The sequence below is a fragment of the Rhinoraja longicauda genome, chromosome 22 (assembly GCF_053455715.1).
Source record: "Rhinoraja longicauda isolate Sanriku21f chromosome 22, sRhiLon1.1, whole genome shotgun sequence".
Classification (NCBI taxonomy): Eukaryota; Metazoa; Chordata; class Chondrichthyes; order Rajiformes; family Arhynchobatidae; genus Rhinoraja; species Rhinoraja longicauda.
Window position 1 is genome coordinate 5,399,965 of NC_135974.1, and position 16,910 is coordinate 5,416,874.

The 16,910-nt window shown below is 45.9% G+C and overlaps 1 protein-coding gene across 4 annotated transcripts in view; it reads right to left on the bottom strand.

Annotated features, from left to right (window-relative positions):
- The window catches only part of LOC144604356 (protein TMEPAI-like), an 80,587-nt gene that overhangs the window by 25,228 nt on the left and 38,449 nt on the right, over positions 1-16,910 (bottom strand). For 2 of the 4 annotated variants that reach the window (XM_078418653.1, XM_078418655.1), the window contains one exon: positions 643-717. The exons of the other annotated variants lie outside the window; for them this stretch is intronic. In XM_078418653.1, coding sequence (XP_078274779.1) covers positions 643-717 — 75 coding nt within the window. The remainder of the gene's footprint in view (positions 1-642; positions 718-16,910) is intronic. 4 annotated transcript variants of the gene reach the window in all.

Below are 16,910 nucleotides of genomic sequence, written 5' to 3' on the forward strand. Positions count from 1 at the left end.
CGGAAAAGGACCAACCCGGCCATTGACTGCCGTTTATGGCGTAAGCATGGAAACAGAATCCTTGCTGCTTCAGTGCACATCAGTTTGCCCAATGGTACCGCGTGCTCAGAGTCATCATGGACACAACTGCACAATTGTAAGCTGCAAGAGTAAAAATATCACGGCCAGGAAGAAATATCTGCTGAAAGAAATGCAGTAGTTGAGCATTTTCAATTAATTTACTTGATGAGAAATGGTGAAAAATGGACAGTTTCTAAAAAATATATATAATCATAAAGACTTTTGAATACTTTGAACAATGCATGTTGACGATAATCAGGTTGAAATAATAAATGGGAAGAGCCTGGAAATGATTTTTGTTCTCTGCTCTGCCAGCCTGAGATGACCACCAGAACTATGTGGGAGAGGGTCTTGAAATGGTCCCTCATGCTCAGGACAATAGCAGGATTGCCTGGGCGTTTTACTTAGGACGTCTTTCTTGTCCGCTCAAATCCATAACAAATCGAGCATTGGTAAATATTCTAGGTCTTGATAAAACGCACAACATAGAAACAGCCATCTCGCTCGACTGGTCTATGTTGTCATTAATGGTCCAAACCAGTCTCTTCCCAACTCTCTTCATCTAACCCCAGCTGCACATACCTCTATTTCCTTCCTCCCTCATGTTTTTATCTGTGCTATTAGCTTCAACCTCTCCACGTGGTAGCAAATTCGACTCTGCATTTATTAAAAAGGAAAGGTCGATCAGAAGATAACAAATTTGCTTCTGTCAAATATGATATAAAACAAGCTTTCAAACTCCAGTAGTGTCACCAGTTGTAACCTCCTCTACACTTATCTGTGTCTTTACACCCGGCCAACTCTGGCCTCCAATGGATCCCCAGTATTCAAGGCTGCATTACAGGACACATCTCTCCTGATCATCCCAATGCCCCGAAGCTCTGGAAAAACAAAACCTCTCCACCTCCTGCCCCATCTCTAATATTCTATTTACATCGATCATTTTGACCTACACGTTCATTATTTCCCCTATTACCTCCGTGGTTCAGATTCAATTTTTACAAAGTACACCCCCTGAGGAACAATTGGGACGCAGAACTCGGATGCATGTCGTTGTTTGTTGTCGACCCACTGCAGGATGGAGACAGCAAAGGTGGGGTGGGAAGAACGATGCCAAAGGATCCAGGTACATTTGGGGAAAATTAAAATCTAGTCAATAGACAATAGGTGCAGTAGGAGGCCATTTGGCCCTTCGATCCAGACCGCCATTCAATGTGATCATGGCTGATCATTCTCAATCACTACCCCGTTCCTGCCTTCTCCCCATACCCCCTGACTCCACTATCCTTAAGAGCTCTATCCAGCTCTCTCTTGAATGCATTCAGAGAATTGGCCTCCACTGCCTTCTGAGGCAGAGAATTCCACAGATTCACAACTCTCTGACTGAAAAAGGTTTTTCCTCATCTCAGTTCTAAATGGCCTACCCCTTATTCTTAAACTGTGGCCCCTTGTTCTGGACTCCCCCAACATTGGGAACATGTTTCCTGCCTCTAACGTGTCCAACCCCTTAATAATCTTATACGTTTCGATAAGATCTCCTCTCATCCTTCTAAATTCCAGTGTATACAAGCCTAGTCGCTCCAGTCTTTCAACACAGTCCTTTTCATACTTGTAAGGTGAAACGAGACATACAATTCTGTGCAATGGCGCACAGGTGTTTACTTTACCCGGAAGCAAGATGTCATTAAATGCAGCACTAGTCCTCGACTTCAGTGCACTGAAGTCCATTTGGACATGAATTTCCAGATTTAAAAAGCTGCAGTGGATTATGAAAGCATTAATTTTTCTAGTCTGCAGCAACGGTTCGGCAGATGTGAGGTAGTGAGAAATAGCAACTGAATCGCGAGGTTCTGAGCACCTGATGCCTGACGCCATGGTTGTCAACTCACCTGGATCCAATCGCTACGTGCAAAACCATGAACAATGTACATTCCTTACAAATACATAGTCAAGATTGCTGCACACAGTTGGCCGGGTGAAGTTGCCTCAAAGAATGGATAGTGACTGACTGCAGTGCCTCAACTCCCCTCAGTATTTCTCCTGGAGTCTGATCCACCATTCCATGCCACCCTCCAACAAAGGACATCAGTGATTGCGAGCAGGAGTGCCAGCAACACCACTCAAGTCTCCATCAGTTTTAGTAGCGAAGTAGACTTGATGGGCAGAATGGAGTCAGGGGGTATGGGGAGAGGGCAGAAACGGGGTACTGATTGAGAATGATCAGCCATGATCACATTGAATGGCGGTGCTGCCTCGAAGGGCCGAATAGCCTCCTCCTGCACCTATTGTCTATAACCACACACACACACACACACACATATATATATACATACACTTCAAATAGCCTTGCTTTCCCTCGCCTTCCATCCTCTCCCTCTTCCCAGTTCTCCCACCAGTCTTACTGTCTCCGACGACATTCTATCTCTGTCACGCCCACTCCCAACATCAGTCTGAAGAAGGGTCTCGACCCAAAGCGTCACCCATTCCTTCTCTCCAGAGATGCTGCCTGTCCCGCTGAGTTACTCCAGCATTTTGTGTCTACCTTCGATTTAAACCAGCATCTGCAGTTCTTTCCTACACATGCACACACACCCATACATGTATGCATATATACATACACGCACACTGAGCGTGTTTTGTAGATTATCATGGGTTTAACAGAGTACGATGTTTGACCAGAGGAGTCATAATTGAACGAGACAACAGTCCTTCTTGCACTTTTCAGTTGCACCACACATGGTACCAGATATGCAAAACCAATAGGGTTAGCCCAGAAAACAGGTTGCAAAAAAATAATAAAATAATAATAATAAAATTAAACTGCGGGAAGAACTTTGCAGTTTCAGCTATTTGTTTTTTTTGCTCCAGTTTCAAGCATCTGCAATCTCGTGTCTCCAGAAAGTAGGCACTGGTCCAGCAGGGCATTCTTATCTCTCTCCACCCTGCTGCATTTCATATCAGTAAGCGTTTAAACAGTAAACTTGAACCAGTCCCAACATACAACTGGCCACTAAAGACCTCGGTGCAGTTTGTGGAGCTACGACCTCATAGCTCCAGTCACCCGGGTTCAATCCCAACCGTGGGTGTCGTCTGTGTGGGTTTGCGGATTCTGCGCGCTCTCCAAGATGTCCACGTTTCCACCCACATGCAATGGTTTCCACCCACATCTCAATGAACTGCTGGGCGGTAATTGGCAGCAGTCCATGGCCCCTAATGTGCAGGTGGGTGGTAAGATGTAGGGGCGATAGGAATGGAACCAGAATAAAGAGTGAACAGTGTAAATGGGTGCTTAATGGCCAGCATAGGATTGGTCATAAGTGATTGGAACAGAATTAGGCCATTCGGCCCATCAGTTCTACTCCGTCATTCAATCATGGCTGGTCTACCTCTCCCTCCCAACCCCCATTGTCCTGCCTTCTCCCCATCACCCCTGACACCAGTACTAATCAAGAATCTGTCTCGGCTTTAAAAATATCCACTGACTTGGCCTCCAAAGCCTTCTGTGGCAATGAATTCCACAGATTCGCCACCCTCTGACTAAAGAAATTCCGCCTCATCTCCTTCCTTAAAGGGACGTCCTTTAATTCAGAGGATATGACCTCTAGTCCTAGACTCACCCACTTGTGTTCCTGTGCTGTTGAAATGTTGTGATTTCTACCTGTGCTGCTGGTGAATTTAAGGGGGATTTGATGGGAGCGTGGGGAGAATAAAGTGGAATTAATGTAATAAGTGGTAGACTTGGTGGGGCAAAGACACTGATTCCGTGCTGTATGTCCTTGACAGGGTACTCACGCCCCAATTAAATGATAACCATTACAAAACGATGTTATTCCCCCATGGAATTCTTGGCCCTGGGAGAGGGGTGCGTGTTCGGGGGGGAATCCCACATGCCAGAGGAAACTCCAGCCGGCACTGCCGCCCAATTTACTGGAATGAAATCTCTCAGATGAGAGGGCAAATCTTGCTTCCCCAGCCCCTTGCCACCGAATTAAACCTCAGGATAAATTGATTTTTAAATACAAGCCCACAAGGTCCAAGAATATGCCGAGGTTGTAGGCAAAAGGCATCCGACACATCAAGAGGGGAAGAGTCAGACACTGGCGATTGCCCCACTCCCTGTGGAGACTACTCCGCACACCAAGTGCAGACACAAAAGGCTCGTTCTTTTTATTCAATGAGCTGCGTGAATTAACTTGGAGCAGCAGAGAACGTCTCTCTTTCAGTGAGAGCCGGCTACTGTTTATGTAGATGCGAAGTAACAGATCACTTTTGACCTACATTTGTCACATGCATGTCTGTCTGCCTATCGTGCGGGCAGGAGAGAGAGAGAGAGAGAGAGAGAGAGAGAGAGAGTGAGAGAGCGAGGAGGGGGGAGAGAGAGAGAGAGAGAGAAAGAGGCCCCTTTAAAACCCTGAACAGTGAAATCTGTTGTGCGCTTCACTCGCTGAGCCTGGGCTGGGGGGGGATGGGGAGCTGTGGATGTTGAGTGCAGTTGGAGGAATCCTCACTGAGCAATCCATTCATCCATCCATGGACTTACGTAACACTGCAGACAGTATTACCAAGCACGGCACACAGTCCATGCAACAGAGACGGGCCAAGGGAATACAAACCCAGACTGATCTTCCTTCAGTAGAGGCCCAAATGTCTCACCTCTCCACCTCTTGATAACCCGAGCAATGGGATTTTTTTTGTGCGCACGTTTGTAAAACGGGAGCGACAGGGAGAACAGTCTGAAGACCCAAAACGTCGCCCATTCCTTCTCTCCTGAGATGCTGCCTGACCTGCTGAGTTACTCCAGCATTTTGTGAATAAATACCTTCGATTTGTAGCAGCATTTGCAGTTATTTTCTTACACTTTATTAACAAGGGTGCCGGAGTGGAACTAACAACTCCCAGGAAATGGTTAAGAGTACTGACAATTGGAAAGGAGGTGAATTTGGCACAGGTTCCTATTTTTTTGAGAGACAAATCGCTGCAAGTCCCTCAAAAAAGTGAAATGCCATTGAAGCATGAAATGAGGAGGTGGCAGCAGAAGAGGGGGAATTTTTTTTTGCAGTCGCGACAATTTTATCTTTGTGTTGTCTCCTCTACTGCAGTGGTGTGTGGTGCATTTTATTTACATTCTTGCGTAGGGATGCTGCAGTTTCTCCAGAACCTCGTTCACCGGCTGAATACCCTGCCACACTTTTTTCCCAAAACTAAACATCACAACCCTTGCGGAGTCAGAAACATTCTGCGAGGCGTAAAGAACGGAGCCCAAAAAACTGAAAGCTCCAGTAATTCAAAGATTAAATGGGAGCCATTTTTGTTTTTTAAAAAAACCTTCAACCTCCCAGTGACATCTGACCTTTGAAATCTGCCATTTCAAAGTCAAATTCAAACCCCTTTATCCTTGCTCTGGGACTGCGATGGGGGGGGGGGGAGGGCAATTGGCAGACTGTGCTAATTGAAGGAGTTATTCCAGCCTGATGTCATTCAAAGTCTTCACACTCCACATGGCAACTGGTTTAATTAATGCCTTTAACTCAGACAACCAAACACACACATTAGGTGCACTTCAGAAGCCACACAATGGAGGCTCTTGAGATCTCTCTCTTCAGCAGACAGCAACGGCACAAGAGCCAGTCTAGGTGATGCTGGGGGAGGGGGGGGGGGCATGGATTAGCGCAGGAGTGCACGGAGCAATGGAGTGCAGGCGTGCACAGCCCCACACTTGCTGCAACCGTTCTAAATTTAACCAACGGAACAAAAGCCGCATACTCTCAGTTTATTTGCATATTCCACTCCACCAGAGAGACACAACATCAAGCTGGCTGCCTTGAAAACTGGGTATCACACTCTATAAACACAGGATACACACTCCCAGCCACCAATCAACCTTCCAATCCGATAATTCCATCTTATTCAGGATAACGATCACCATTAACCTGGTAATTTTTTTTTTCAAACAAAGGAGGGAACTTGCTAAGTCAGCGATGAAACATAGCAGGGTCAGATGGTTTTGGAAAGCTCAGTGCTTCAGGTGAGCGTGACCTTTAAAGGAGTTCCAAGCCCCACTTACTGCCCGCTGACTCGCACCGCAAACTGGTGAAGATGCTGACTGAGAGAGAGAGAGCTAGATAGAGCTCTTAAGGATAGCGGAGTCAGGGGGTATGGGGAGAAGGCAGGAACGGGGTACTGATTGAGAATGATCAGCCATGATCACATTGAATGGTGGTGCTGGCTCAAAGGGCCGAATGGCCTCCTCCTGCACCTATTGTCTATTATACTACAGCAAGGAGAGAAATTAAACCCTGCTGAAAGATGCAACCGATGGTTTTAGTAAACGGCTGAGGAAGGGTCTCGACCCAAAGCGTCACCCATGCCTTCTATCTAGAGATGCTGCCTGTCCCGCTGAGTTACTCCAGCATTTTGTGTCCGCCTTCAGTGTAAACCAGCATCGGCAGATGCTTCTTACACATTTTGTCCACAAGAATGTCCGTGTCATTGCCAGAGCACGTACTTCTTGGTCACATCTGTCGGGGGGGGACACTGCCCATTACCGTGAGTGGCAGACTGCCCACCACCTGGTGAATTTAAGGGCATCACCTCACCTCACCTCCCACTGCTGCACATCCTCTCCTATCCTCCCGAATACACTGCCACCCCTCAAACGGGAAAGAGAACCCAAATAAGTTAGTAAAATGACACAAACTCGGTCAATATTTTTCCGTAGTAAACAGCAGTGTTCAATAAAGCAATGCACCACACAATCATGTTTCACGGCTCATTGATTTTCCACCTGTATTAACACTCCAAGATCAACGCCTTCAGGTGAATTCTGAGGTGCTGGCCAAAGTAGAGCACGGATATTCTGAATACACTTGGAGCCTGATCCATCATGCCAACAAACTACCCAAATCATTTAAATGTTGTTATGGTTACATGGAATCCCTGCATTTCTTTATTACCAAAGAGTTTGGCAATACTTTTGTTTTTGCAGTGGAAGCTGCCAACCTTGTTTATTCCAGCAGGAGGAAGCCAGGTTGAATCTACCAGGTGCTTCCACTGGGGGCGCTGTCCCACAGGGTGCCACGGTACCCACCAATGCAACTCTTTCGTCCATGTTTGGACCATGGCCGACATACCCTGCAGCTGAAAAGGCCCGATGAAATGCAAACAGCAAAGGTGAGCAGGCTCTTGTTAAATGCCGCTTGAGAGCATGGTTGATGACACCTTCCATCAATTTGCTGACAACTGGTGAATGAATTGACGGGTTAAGTGGGCAGATCAGATTTATTCTGCTTTTGGCATTCATTTATTATTGTCACGTTCTGAGATGCTGAAAACGGTTTTGCATGCTAACCAGGCAAATAATACCCCACACGCACACGTATAATCAAGCCATACACGTGTGCAACGGGTAGTGCAAAAAATGAAAGGGAAAAGTATTACAACTACAGAGAAATTATTAGTAAAAATATACAACAGCTGCAGCACGGCAGATTGGAAGGTCAGGTATATTTCCACAGCATTTGAGCTGGGTGCGAGTGGTCCTTGATTTTGTTGGGCGATTTCCCAAGGCAGCATGAAGTGTAGATGGTGTCATTTGGGTCGGGGGGGGGGGGGGGGGGGGCAGAGAGAGGAGAGAGAGAAAGGACTGGTTTGCATGTTGGACTGGGCTGCATCCACTTCTCTGCAATTCGCCGTAGTCTTGTGCAGGGCAGTTGCCAAACTAAGTTTATGATGCATAGCAATAGAATGGTTTCTATGTAGAAACTGGGAAGAGTTATTGGAGAGATGTCAAATTTCCCTGGACGTCTGAGAAAGTAGAGGTGTTTGTGCGCGTTCTTAACCATAGCATATCCGGCGTGACATATCTGGGCAATGTTCCCCATTGCTAGTGGTGAACCGAAACAGAGGTGCAGTTAGTGCACTTCAGAGGTGCTCTGGGTCGTTGCCCATTGCGGTATCCTGTGGACACGGCTATTTCTCGATGCCATATGGAGAGAATCAACCCGGCTGAAAGCTGGCTTGTGACCATGGGTACTTCACGAGGAAGCCAAGTTGAATCATCCACTTAACACTTCAGATCAAGTTCATTGTCGTTTACACCAGTGTGCAATGAAAGTCCTTGTTGTCATGAAGCTCACATTGTACATGATGATAGATACAACAAATACAATAAGGAACGCAAAACAGCAGATTGGTGCAAAGATTGATGTGCAATCTGCAAATAATGCAACAAAAAAAAATAATACCAAAGTACAATCATAGAGTTGAAGAGTTGAGAGAAACAGTTCATGACAGCACCTCTAGGAAAGATACAAAAGTGGTGACGGGTTCGGGAATCAGATTAGTAGGAAGAAGCTGTTCTCAAGCCTGGGCGACTGAGCTCTCCCTATATCTTCTCCAAAAAGACAGGGGAGAGGAAAGAAAATGGCCAGGGTGAAAGACAGGTGCAACTTCCAGATGCAACACATGTTTATGTTAAATTTTATTTTATGTGGCTGTGTGTCTTGTTGCTTTTCACTTAGTATGGCAACTAAAATTTCACTGTACCTTAACTGTTACATGTGACAATAAATTGATCAGGAAATCTCGATCTCGTGTTCTGGCTTAACATGTTTGTGCATGATGCATCCTTTTCTTTAACACTCATCCACTGGCCCTGTCACAGTTAAAGGATGGGAACTTTTTTGGATGGGAATGTTTCTGTTTGATACTCAATTGTCTGCTATGCTTCACAGGACTGCAAGCCTGTTGGCTGCAAGCTCACATTGCTTTGAATATTCCACTGTCCAGTACAGGTAATGCTGCAACAGAGGACTACATCAGATTGATGTCAGATCCTGCTGCTCATAGAATCAGAGTTCATGCCAAAGATATGCACCAGATTGTGAGATTGCAGTATGCATGTCTGTTGCTGTTGATAGTCCAACGCCTTGTTGATGTCCAGTTACCAGCTATCAAAGAGCCCATCCCATTTAGAACAAGTGTACTGTCAGTCAGGGTAGTCTTCGTGAGAAGGGATTGTTTCTCCACAGGGGCTGTGCGATGGAATGGAGTCAGCTGCACACACTTGGCTCAATGTGTTATCCTAAAGCAAGGAGTTTTGACAGTGGAATTGTTCAGTGTTTAAGCTGAATGCGGGAGATACACTTGTTTTTGGTGCTGTGAAGTCGGTTCAACAAAGCAAGTCAGGTATGGGCCACTATTGATTCTTGTATTCCACCCAAGGACACATCGGGAAATCAAAAAGAAAAATTGTGGTTGATTATGGAAGTATACAAAAACAGATCGCTATAAACACTGTAGACCCAGCAGTATCTTTAGAGAGTGTATCAGAGTTAACGTGCATGTTTGACTGATGGAAGGCTATAATCAGTCTGTGATGTACACCATTTTTCTCTCCGCAGATGCTGCCTGGCCTGCTGCGTGTTAAGCATTTGCTGTTCTTATTTATGTTAGAGACGATGCTCGATGTGCTTTTCACTATTAAATGGGTCAAGATGAATGCAAGTGAGATCCATTCAGGAGTTTTGATATCACCACACTTGTATATTATTCACACGGAACATTTTTAGATAGTAAACTCTGCAGATGTACATTCAGTCACACAGGCACCACACCAGATATGCAGCTTGAAATCATATCATATCATATCATATATATACAGCCGGAAACAGGCCTTTTCGGCCCACCAAGTCCGTGCCGCCCAGCGATCCCCGTACATTAACACTATTCTACACCCACTAGGGACAATTTTTACATTTACCCAGCCAATTAACCTACATACTTGTACGTCTTTGGAGTGTGGGAGGAAACCGAAGATCTCGGAGAAAACCCACGCAGGTCACGGGGAGAACGTACAAACTCCTTACAGTGCAGCACCTGTAGTCAGGATCGAACCTGAGTCTCCGGCACTGCATTCGCTGTAAAGCAGCAACTCTACCGCTGCGCTACCAGTGGCCAGAACTGGAGCCCTTATCACCAAGTGTTATTCACCCTTCAGCTTGCTCAAAAGCAGTTGCTCTCGTGGCTAGGCTGAGCCACATGGACCAGAGCATTTCAGCTTTGATGCCCAAAGGGAACATGCCTGGAGGTGGTGAAGCCAGCCGCCTACTGAAGCATGTCCTCGCATGGTCTACCCAATTGCAAAGCTTCTGTCATTCTCCCCGTCTTCTGAAGCAATGCCCAGGATTATTATTGCAGTGAGAATCAGTGCCTCGGCGAATCAGGGAATCAGTGGGGATGGGAGCCTAAATGGGAGCATTTGCTAGTCATATATTGGTTATAGACAATAGACAACAGGTGCAGAAGTAGGCCATTCGGCCCTTCGAGCCAGCACCGCCATTCAATTTGATCATGGCTGATCATTCTCAATCAGTACCCCATTCCTGCTTTCTCCCCATACCCCCTGCCTCCGCTATCCTTAAGAGCTCTATCTAGCTCTCTCTTGAATGCATTCAGAGAATTGGCCCCCACTGCCTTCTGAGGCAGAGAATTCCACAGATTCACAACTCTGACTGAAAAAGCTTTTCCTCATCTCCGTTCTAAATGGCCTAATTATTCTAAATGTTCTAATTATTATACACCAATGTCTCCCCAAGGACAATCTTTCAATCATCAACTAGGGTGACTGGGGGAGTATGAGCCAGAGAAAGGAAAGATGCTTTGACACAAACTAATACAATAGAGTTCTCCAGGTTGTATTTGGTCTATTTATACAACGCTGCTCAATGGTCTCAAATAGATTCCAAACACGTGCTTTTCCTATGGGACAGACTACAGACTGCACACAACACTGCAACAAGGTAGTGAGTAAACCTTAACCAGGTAAAGAGTACCTGCCTCAGTGCTTCGTGTTTCTCTGAAGGATCTCATTACTAAGGTCCCAGGAATACCTTCCCCTCACAGCTGAAAACAGCAGTATTCGAGGACAGATTAGTCACGTAAATTTGGTTTAGACAAACCCTGGTTTGTGAAAACCTCCAGCGAGGTCCATCAGCAGCCAGCACAGGGGATGATCCCAATTTTCCGTGGCATCTTACACCAGCCTCGGGTTGCCTCGACTGCTTTCCACCCATTGAAGTGCGGCCCACTGTTGCAGTATTGGGAGTTGTAGCAGCCGACCAGAGAATAGCGAAGCTTTGACAGCTACACAAAGAAGCAATTATTCATCAGGTATGGCACAGATCCTTCGGCCCACCGAGTCCACGCCAACATCTGTGCGTCTCATCTTAGTGACACGGGTAGAGGGAGAAGTAGAGGGAACTCTCCGCCCCTCTTCCAATAGGTAATTTGTGTCCAGATGAGACGACACTTTACCACCTCATCTGAAGGAGAGCGAGAGTCCAGTCGCACACATTGGCCATGATCATATAGATTGCAAGGGCAGGATTGAATCACCTAGTGGCTGCCCCCTGCTCTTTTTCCTGTATCCTTGCATCCTATCCCTCAGGATTTGCACGCCACTGAGCCAGCCATTAAAATAGCGTGTTGTAAAAATGTACTCAAGCTGGACCAACTTTCATCCTTTAAACCTGTTCTCGGGCAAGGTCGACTGCAGCCACTGACCTCCCTGACCCAGCCTTTGAAGCAAAACTGTGTTGGCAGCACATTCAACCTGCGGTGTGCTGCAGGCAAGGCAAGGCAAGGCCTTGCTTGGTCAGCTGCCACTGAATGTGGAGCGCTTACCTCAATGGTTTTAAAGTCAGGAGTTTACCCATTCCAGAGATTTCAGCAGCTGCAAAAGGTGTGAGTGGCCAAGTATTAAAGGATTGTCACTAATTCATTATCTCCACCAACTAAAAGAGCAAATTTTTTTTAAAAGCTCACATCATGAAATATTTTGCCTTTAACATTTGAGTCAGCGTTTACATTATTATCTCGCCTGATGTTCTTGTGGAATGCTGTGTTGTCAGAAAAGTCATCTTTTGGATGAGGCCATAATTCAAGGCCCCTTTGCCCTCTAAGATGGACAATCAAAGATTCGATTGCAATATTTTTTCTAAATTGCCACAAGGAAATTTCCCCAGTGCCCATGTTAATATTCATCACTCCGATCCCTTCACAAAACTGATCACCTGGACATTCCTACTGCTGTTTAAGGGCCTTGCTGTACCTAAAACACCTCGATTCAGACATTACAGTAGCAGCCACAATCTCAGAAGTTCTGATGGTAAACAGCTTAGATCAACTTGGAAGTGTAAACAAAGCAACACAGATTCTGCCATTCCAGTATTCACACATCCAGAATTCACATACAACCAGCAAAAATGTAAGAATATTAAACAAGTTCATCATTTCCCCCCCAAAAAATGCTAATTATAATTCTGCGCTTTTGTTTCTGTACGGCTTCCTATCAGCACAGCACTGTGGAAGCCAGCCAGGCGGTAATAGTCTACATGTCGCCAACACAGTGGGTTTATTTTTATGAAAATATATTCAAATAGTGAATTTTATCTCAAGTGTTGTGAATTTTTTTTTTTTTAAAGACATTTTGGGGTTATTTAAGTTTATACACAAGGCAGTGCAGTTATAGGCAGATTAACAACAAGTCCTCTGAACATGGGCCACTTCATGAGACAATGAGCCAGAAATGTGATTTTTGCTGTATTTTACATGAATACCATTTAGCTTTAAAGTATCGAATTGCAGTACAAAATGTATTTAAGAGGGCAAGGAGATGGCATGCAGTTTGGCAATGTACCTGAAGGTTCGGGCATAGAATACACGTGGGTGATGTACAGAAATGAATTTATTGACCAATTTACATGCAACCAGCACCGTTCCTCCCGTTCGACAGGGATGTCGTTGACTGAGAGTTTACAGTAGATTGCAGTTCTAATCACCCCACCAAAGGATGGATGTGACTGCACTGGAGTGAGGGCTACTAGGGACGGCGAAACCAAACGCAGGCTCGGCGATCGCTTCGCTCAACACCTTCGCTCAGTCCGCCTTAACCAACCTGATCTCCCGGTGGCTGAGCACTTCAACTCCCCCTCCCAGTCTGACCTTCAACGCCCCCTCCCACTTCAACTCCCCCTCCCACTCCCAGTCTGACCTTTCTGTCATGGGCCTCCTCCAGTGCCAGTGAGGCCCACCGGAAATTGGAGGAACAGCACCTCATATTTCGCCTGGGCAGCTTGCAGCCCAGTGGTATGAACATTGACTTCTCCAACTTTAGATAGTTCCTCTGTCCCTCTCTTCCCCTCCCCCTTCCCAGATCTCCCACTGTCTTCCTGTCTCCACCTATATCCTTCCTTTGTCCCGCCGCCCTGACATCAGTCTGAAGATGGGTCTCGACCCGAAACGTCACCCATTCCTTCTCTCCTGAGATGCTGCCTGACCCGCTGAGTTACTCCAGCATTTTGTGAATAAATACCTTCAGCTTTGTACCAGCTTCTGCAGTTATTTTCTTACGCTACTAGGGATGGAGTGTTTCCCTTACAAAGAGAGACTAGATATACTGTGTTTGTTTTCTCTGCAACACAGGAGGCGATGGAGGAAAACTGCCAGAGGATTACAAAATTAGGAGGATAGAGTGGATAGTAAAATCATTTTCCCATGGTGGCAGTGTCTGTCTAACACAAGAGGGCGAGTTTAAGGCGAGAGGAAGGAGGGTTTGAGGTGATCCGAGGGGGGAATACTTTCACCCAGAGAGTGGTTGGAATCGGGGCAGTACTGCCCGAGGAGTTGGTGCGGGCAGATACCTCAACATTTACGCAGCATTTGAACAAATACTTAGTCAGGGCAAAGGTGGCTGGAGACCTGATGAGGGTGAATGTGATCATAATGGACAGGTACAATGGATGGCGTGGCCATGGTGGGCTGAAGGGCCTATTTCCAAGCTGCTCAACCCTTTGACAAGTCCTCGTTTTCCCCACACACCCGCTTTCTTGTGGGGCAAACAGAGGTGGCTCAGTACAAAACTACCTTCCCAGTAATCTCGCTATCTATTATGTACGTACGGATCCCTCCCACGGCACTTCAGCCCAGGAGCAGTGAGCAGCCCCCATATTTCACAACGTTAAAGAGGCCGTGCTACAAAAGGGCCCTAAAGGACAACAGGTTCACTGCTGCACCATAAGATGCTCTGGAAAAAGGATTGACAGTAATATATAGGATGATGCTGGCTCCAATAAACGCACAGACGACTCATCCTCCACCTCCTCTCCCGGTGCTTTCTCCACAGTCCAAACATTCGGACTTTTGATCGCTGGACAATTGCCGTTTGCAGCAAGGTGATAACTAAGGCACTCAGTCATCGCGACAAACTGCAACTGGCGGCACAGCGGTAGAGTTGCTGCCTTACAGCGAATGCAGCGCCGGAGACTCAGGTTCGATCCTGACTACGGGCGCCATCTGTACGGAGTTTGTACCTTCTCCCCGTGACCTGCGTGGGTTTTCTCCGAGATCTTCGGTTTCCTCCCACACTCCAAAGACGTACAGGTATATAGGTTAATTGGCTGGGTTAATTAAATGTAAAAATTGTCCCTAGTGTGTGTAGGATAGTGTTAATGTGCGGGGATCGCTGGGCGGCGCGGACCCGGTGGGCCGAAGGGCCTGTTTCCGCGCTGTATCTCTAAATCTAAAAAAAAACTGGCTCAGACCTCTTGTGACATTAGAAGATGATACGCAAGTGGATTAAAAATTCACACGGTGACAAATTATAATTAGAGTAGAATTAGGCCATTCGGCCCATCGAGTCCACTCCGCCACTCAATCATGGCAGATCTCTGCTTCCGAATTTGTCTTTACTCTGCCTTAAAAATATCCACTGACTTGGCCTCCACAGCCAAAGATAATAGAGCGGACGGAGCAAGATAGACCACTCCGTCAAAATCACCTATACTGAAGTGTAGTACGCAAAGGAGCCATTTTAGTAGGCAAAACCCACTGTCCGTTATGCCTCTCGCAGTGTAACCAGTGTTTTGGGGGAACAGTATGTGACGATACCATTAAAATGCAGAATATATCTCATCTATCAATTCAGTTTTTAAAATATTTTTATTTTAAAATGTTTCTGCAAGTTTCTGCCTATTAAAATGGCGCCATGACATACTACGGTTTTTAGGGTCGAGTGGTCTATCTTGCTCTGCTCTATTATCTTTGCCCACAGCCCTCTGTGGCAATGAGTTCCATAGATCTCTAAATCTAAAATCTAAAAAATCTAGATTAATTACCCTCTGACTAAAAAGGTTCCTTCTCACCCCCCTTCTAAAAGTGCACCCTTTAATTCTGAAGCTATGACCTCTGCTCCTAGACTCTCCCACCAGTGGAAACATTCTTTCCACATCCACTCTATCTATGCCTTTCATTATTCTGTAAGTTCTAAACTCCACTGAGTAGAGTCCCAGTGCTGTCAAACGCTCATCATATGTTAACCCACTCATTCCTGGAATCATTCTTGTAAACCTCCCCCAGAACCAGCACATCCTTCCTCAGATACGGGGCCCAAATTTGCTCACTGTACTCCAAATGCGGCCTGACCAGCGCCTTATAGAGCCTCAGCATTACATCTCGTGTAAGAAAATAACTGCAGATGCTGGTACAAATCGAAGGTATTTATTCACAAAATGCTGGAGTAACTCAGCAGGTCAGGCAGCATCTCTGGAGAGAAGGAATGGGTGACGTTTTGGGTCGAGACCCTTCTTCAGACTGATGTCCCGCCCCCCCTGACATCAGTCTGAAGAAGGGTCTCGACCCCAAAACATCACCCATCCCTTCTCTCCAGAGATGCTGCCTGACCTGCAGCATTACATCTCTGTTCTATATAATTATATAGAATCTAAATCTAATTCTAAATAAACTATTCGAAAGACAGCAGTGAGAATGCATTCCTGCTTGCAGACAACCACCATTTAGTCTAGCTCCACCACAAGGTGACCTTTCACCCATTCCCCCCCCCCCCATCAACACCCACAAACAAAACCTAGACATGTCCTCCCAGATGTAATTGTCACCATAGATTAATTTTGTTTTTCTCTCCGAATATCTGCAGCAAAATACCCCCCCTTGTAAAATTCTGCTCGCTCGTCTAAATGCTGAACACTATTAGAGTAGGTGGGGGTGGGGGCGAGGGTGTTTGGGAACACAAGGGCAAGCAGACACACACACACACACAAAAGGTGGAGCGGGAGATTGTGACAGAGTTGCTCAATGAGCAAAATCGACTGGGTTTCCTTTTCGACAAATTAATCAACAGAAGGGTAAAACCTGCAGAACCTGCATCATGTCTAGACAGTCGTAACAAAGGACAGATAAAGCACTCGGGCAGCAAGCGGAGGCTGCAGTTTTCTCATTAACACGCAGGAGCTGCATTTATGCCGTTTCAGCTGCAGAAACTTAAAAAGGTACTTTTTGTAACAAAAAAAAATGATAGTGCTTGTCCCGAAGTCTGGCTCAGAGGGTTTTGCCTACGTCAGGAATGATTTGGCTGATACTTTCTCATTTTTCCTTGGGGGGGGAAAAAAATATAAAGTCAGCAAATAAATCAACTCAGGAGGAGTGCCGTGGGTATTGTACAAAATGCCAGACAGCACAATTCCTGTGCAAGGGCACAATTCAGACACCCTCTTGTACACACACACACACATTAACTTATGCTGGCAGATAAGATGGGAACAACAAAATCCAGGACTTCCAATTGGGATTGGGAACTACAGCATTCATTTAAATGGTGCCTTTAACCTTGCAACCAAGCTGACCTACTGCAGAATTATCAGACAAGTTTACACCGTGCCACATCGTCAGACATTAACTTAAGCAACCAAAGGGTTGGTCAAATAAAGCGGGTCAAGAAGCATTTAAAAATATGCAAGAAAGAACTGAAAATGCTGGTTTAAAATCGAAGGAAGACA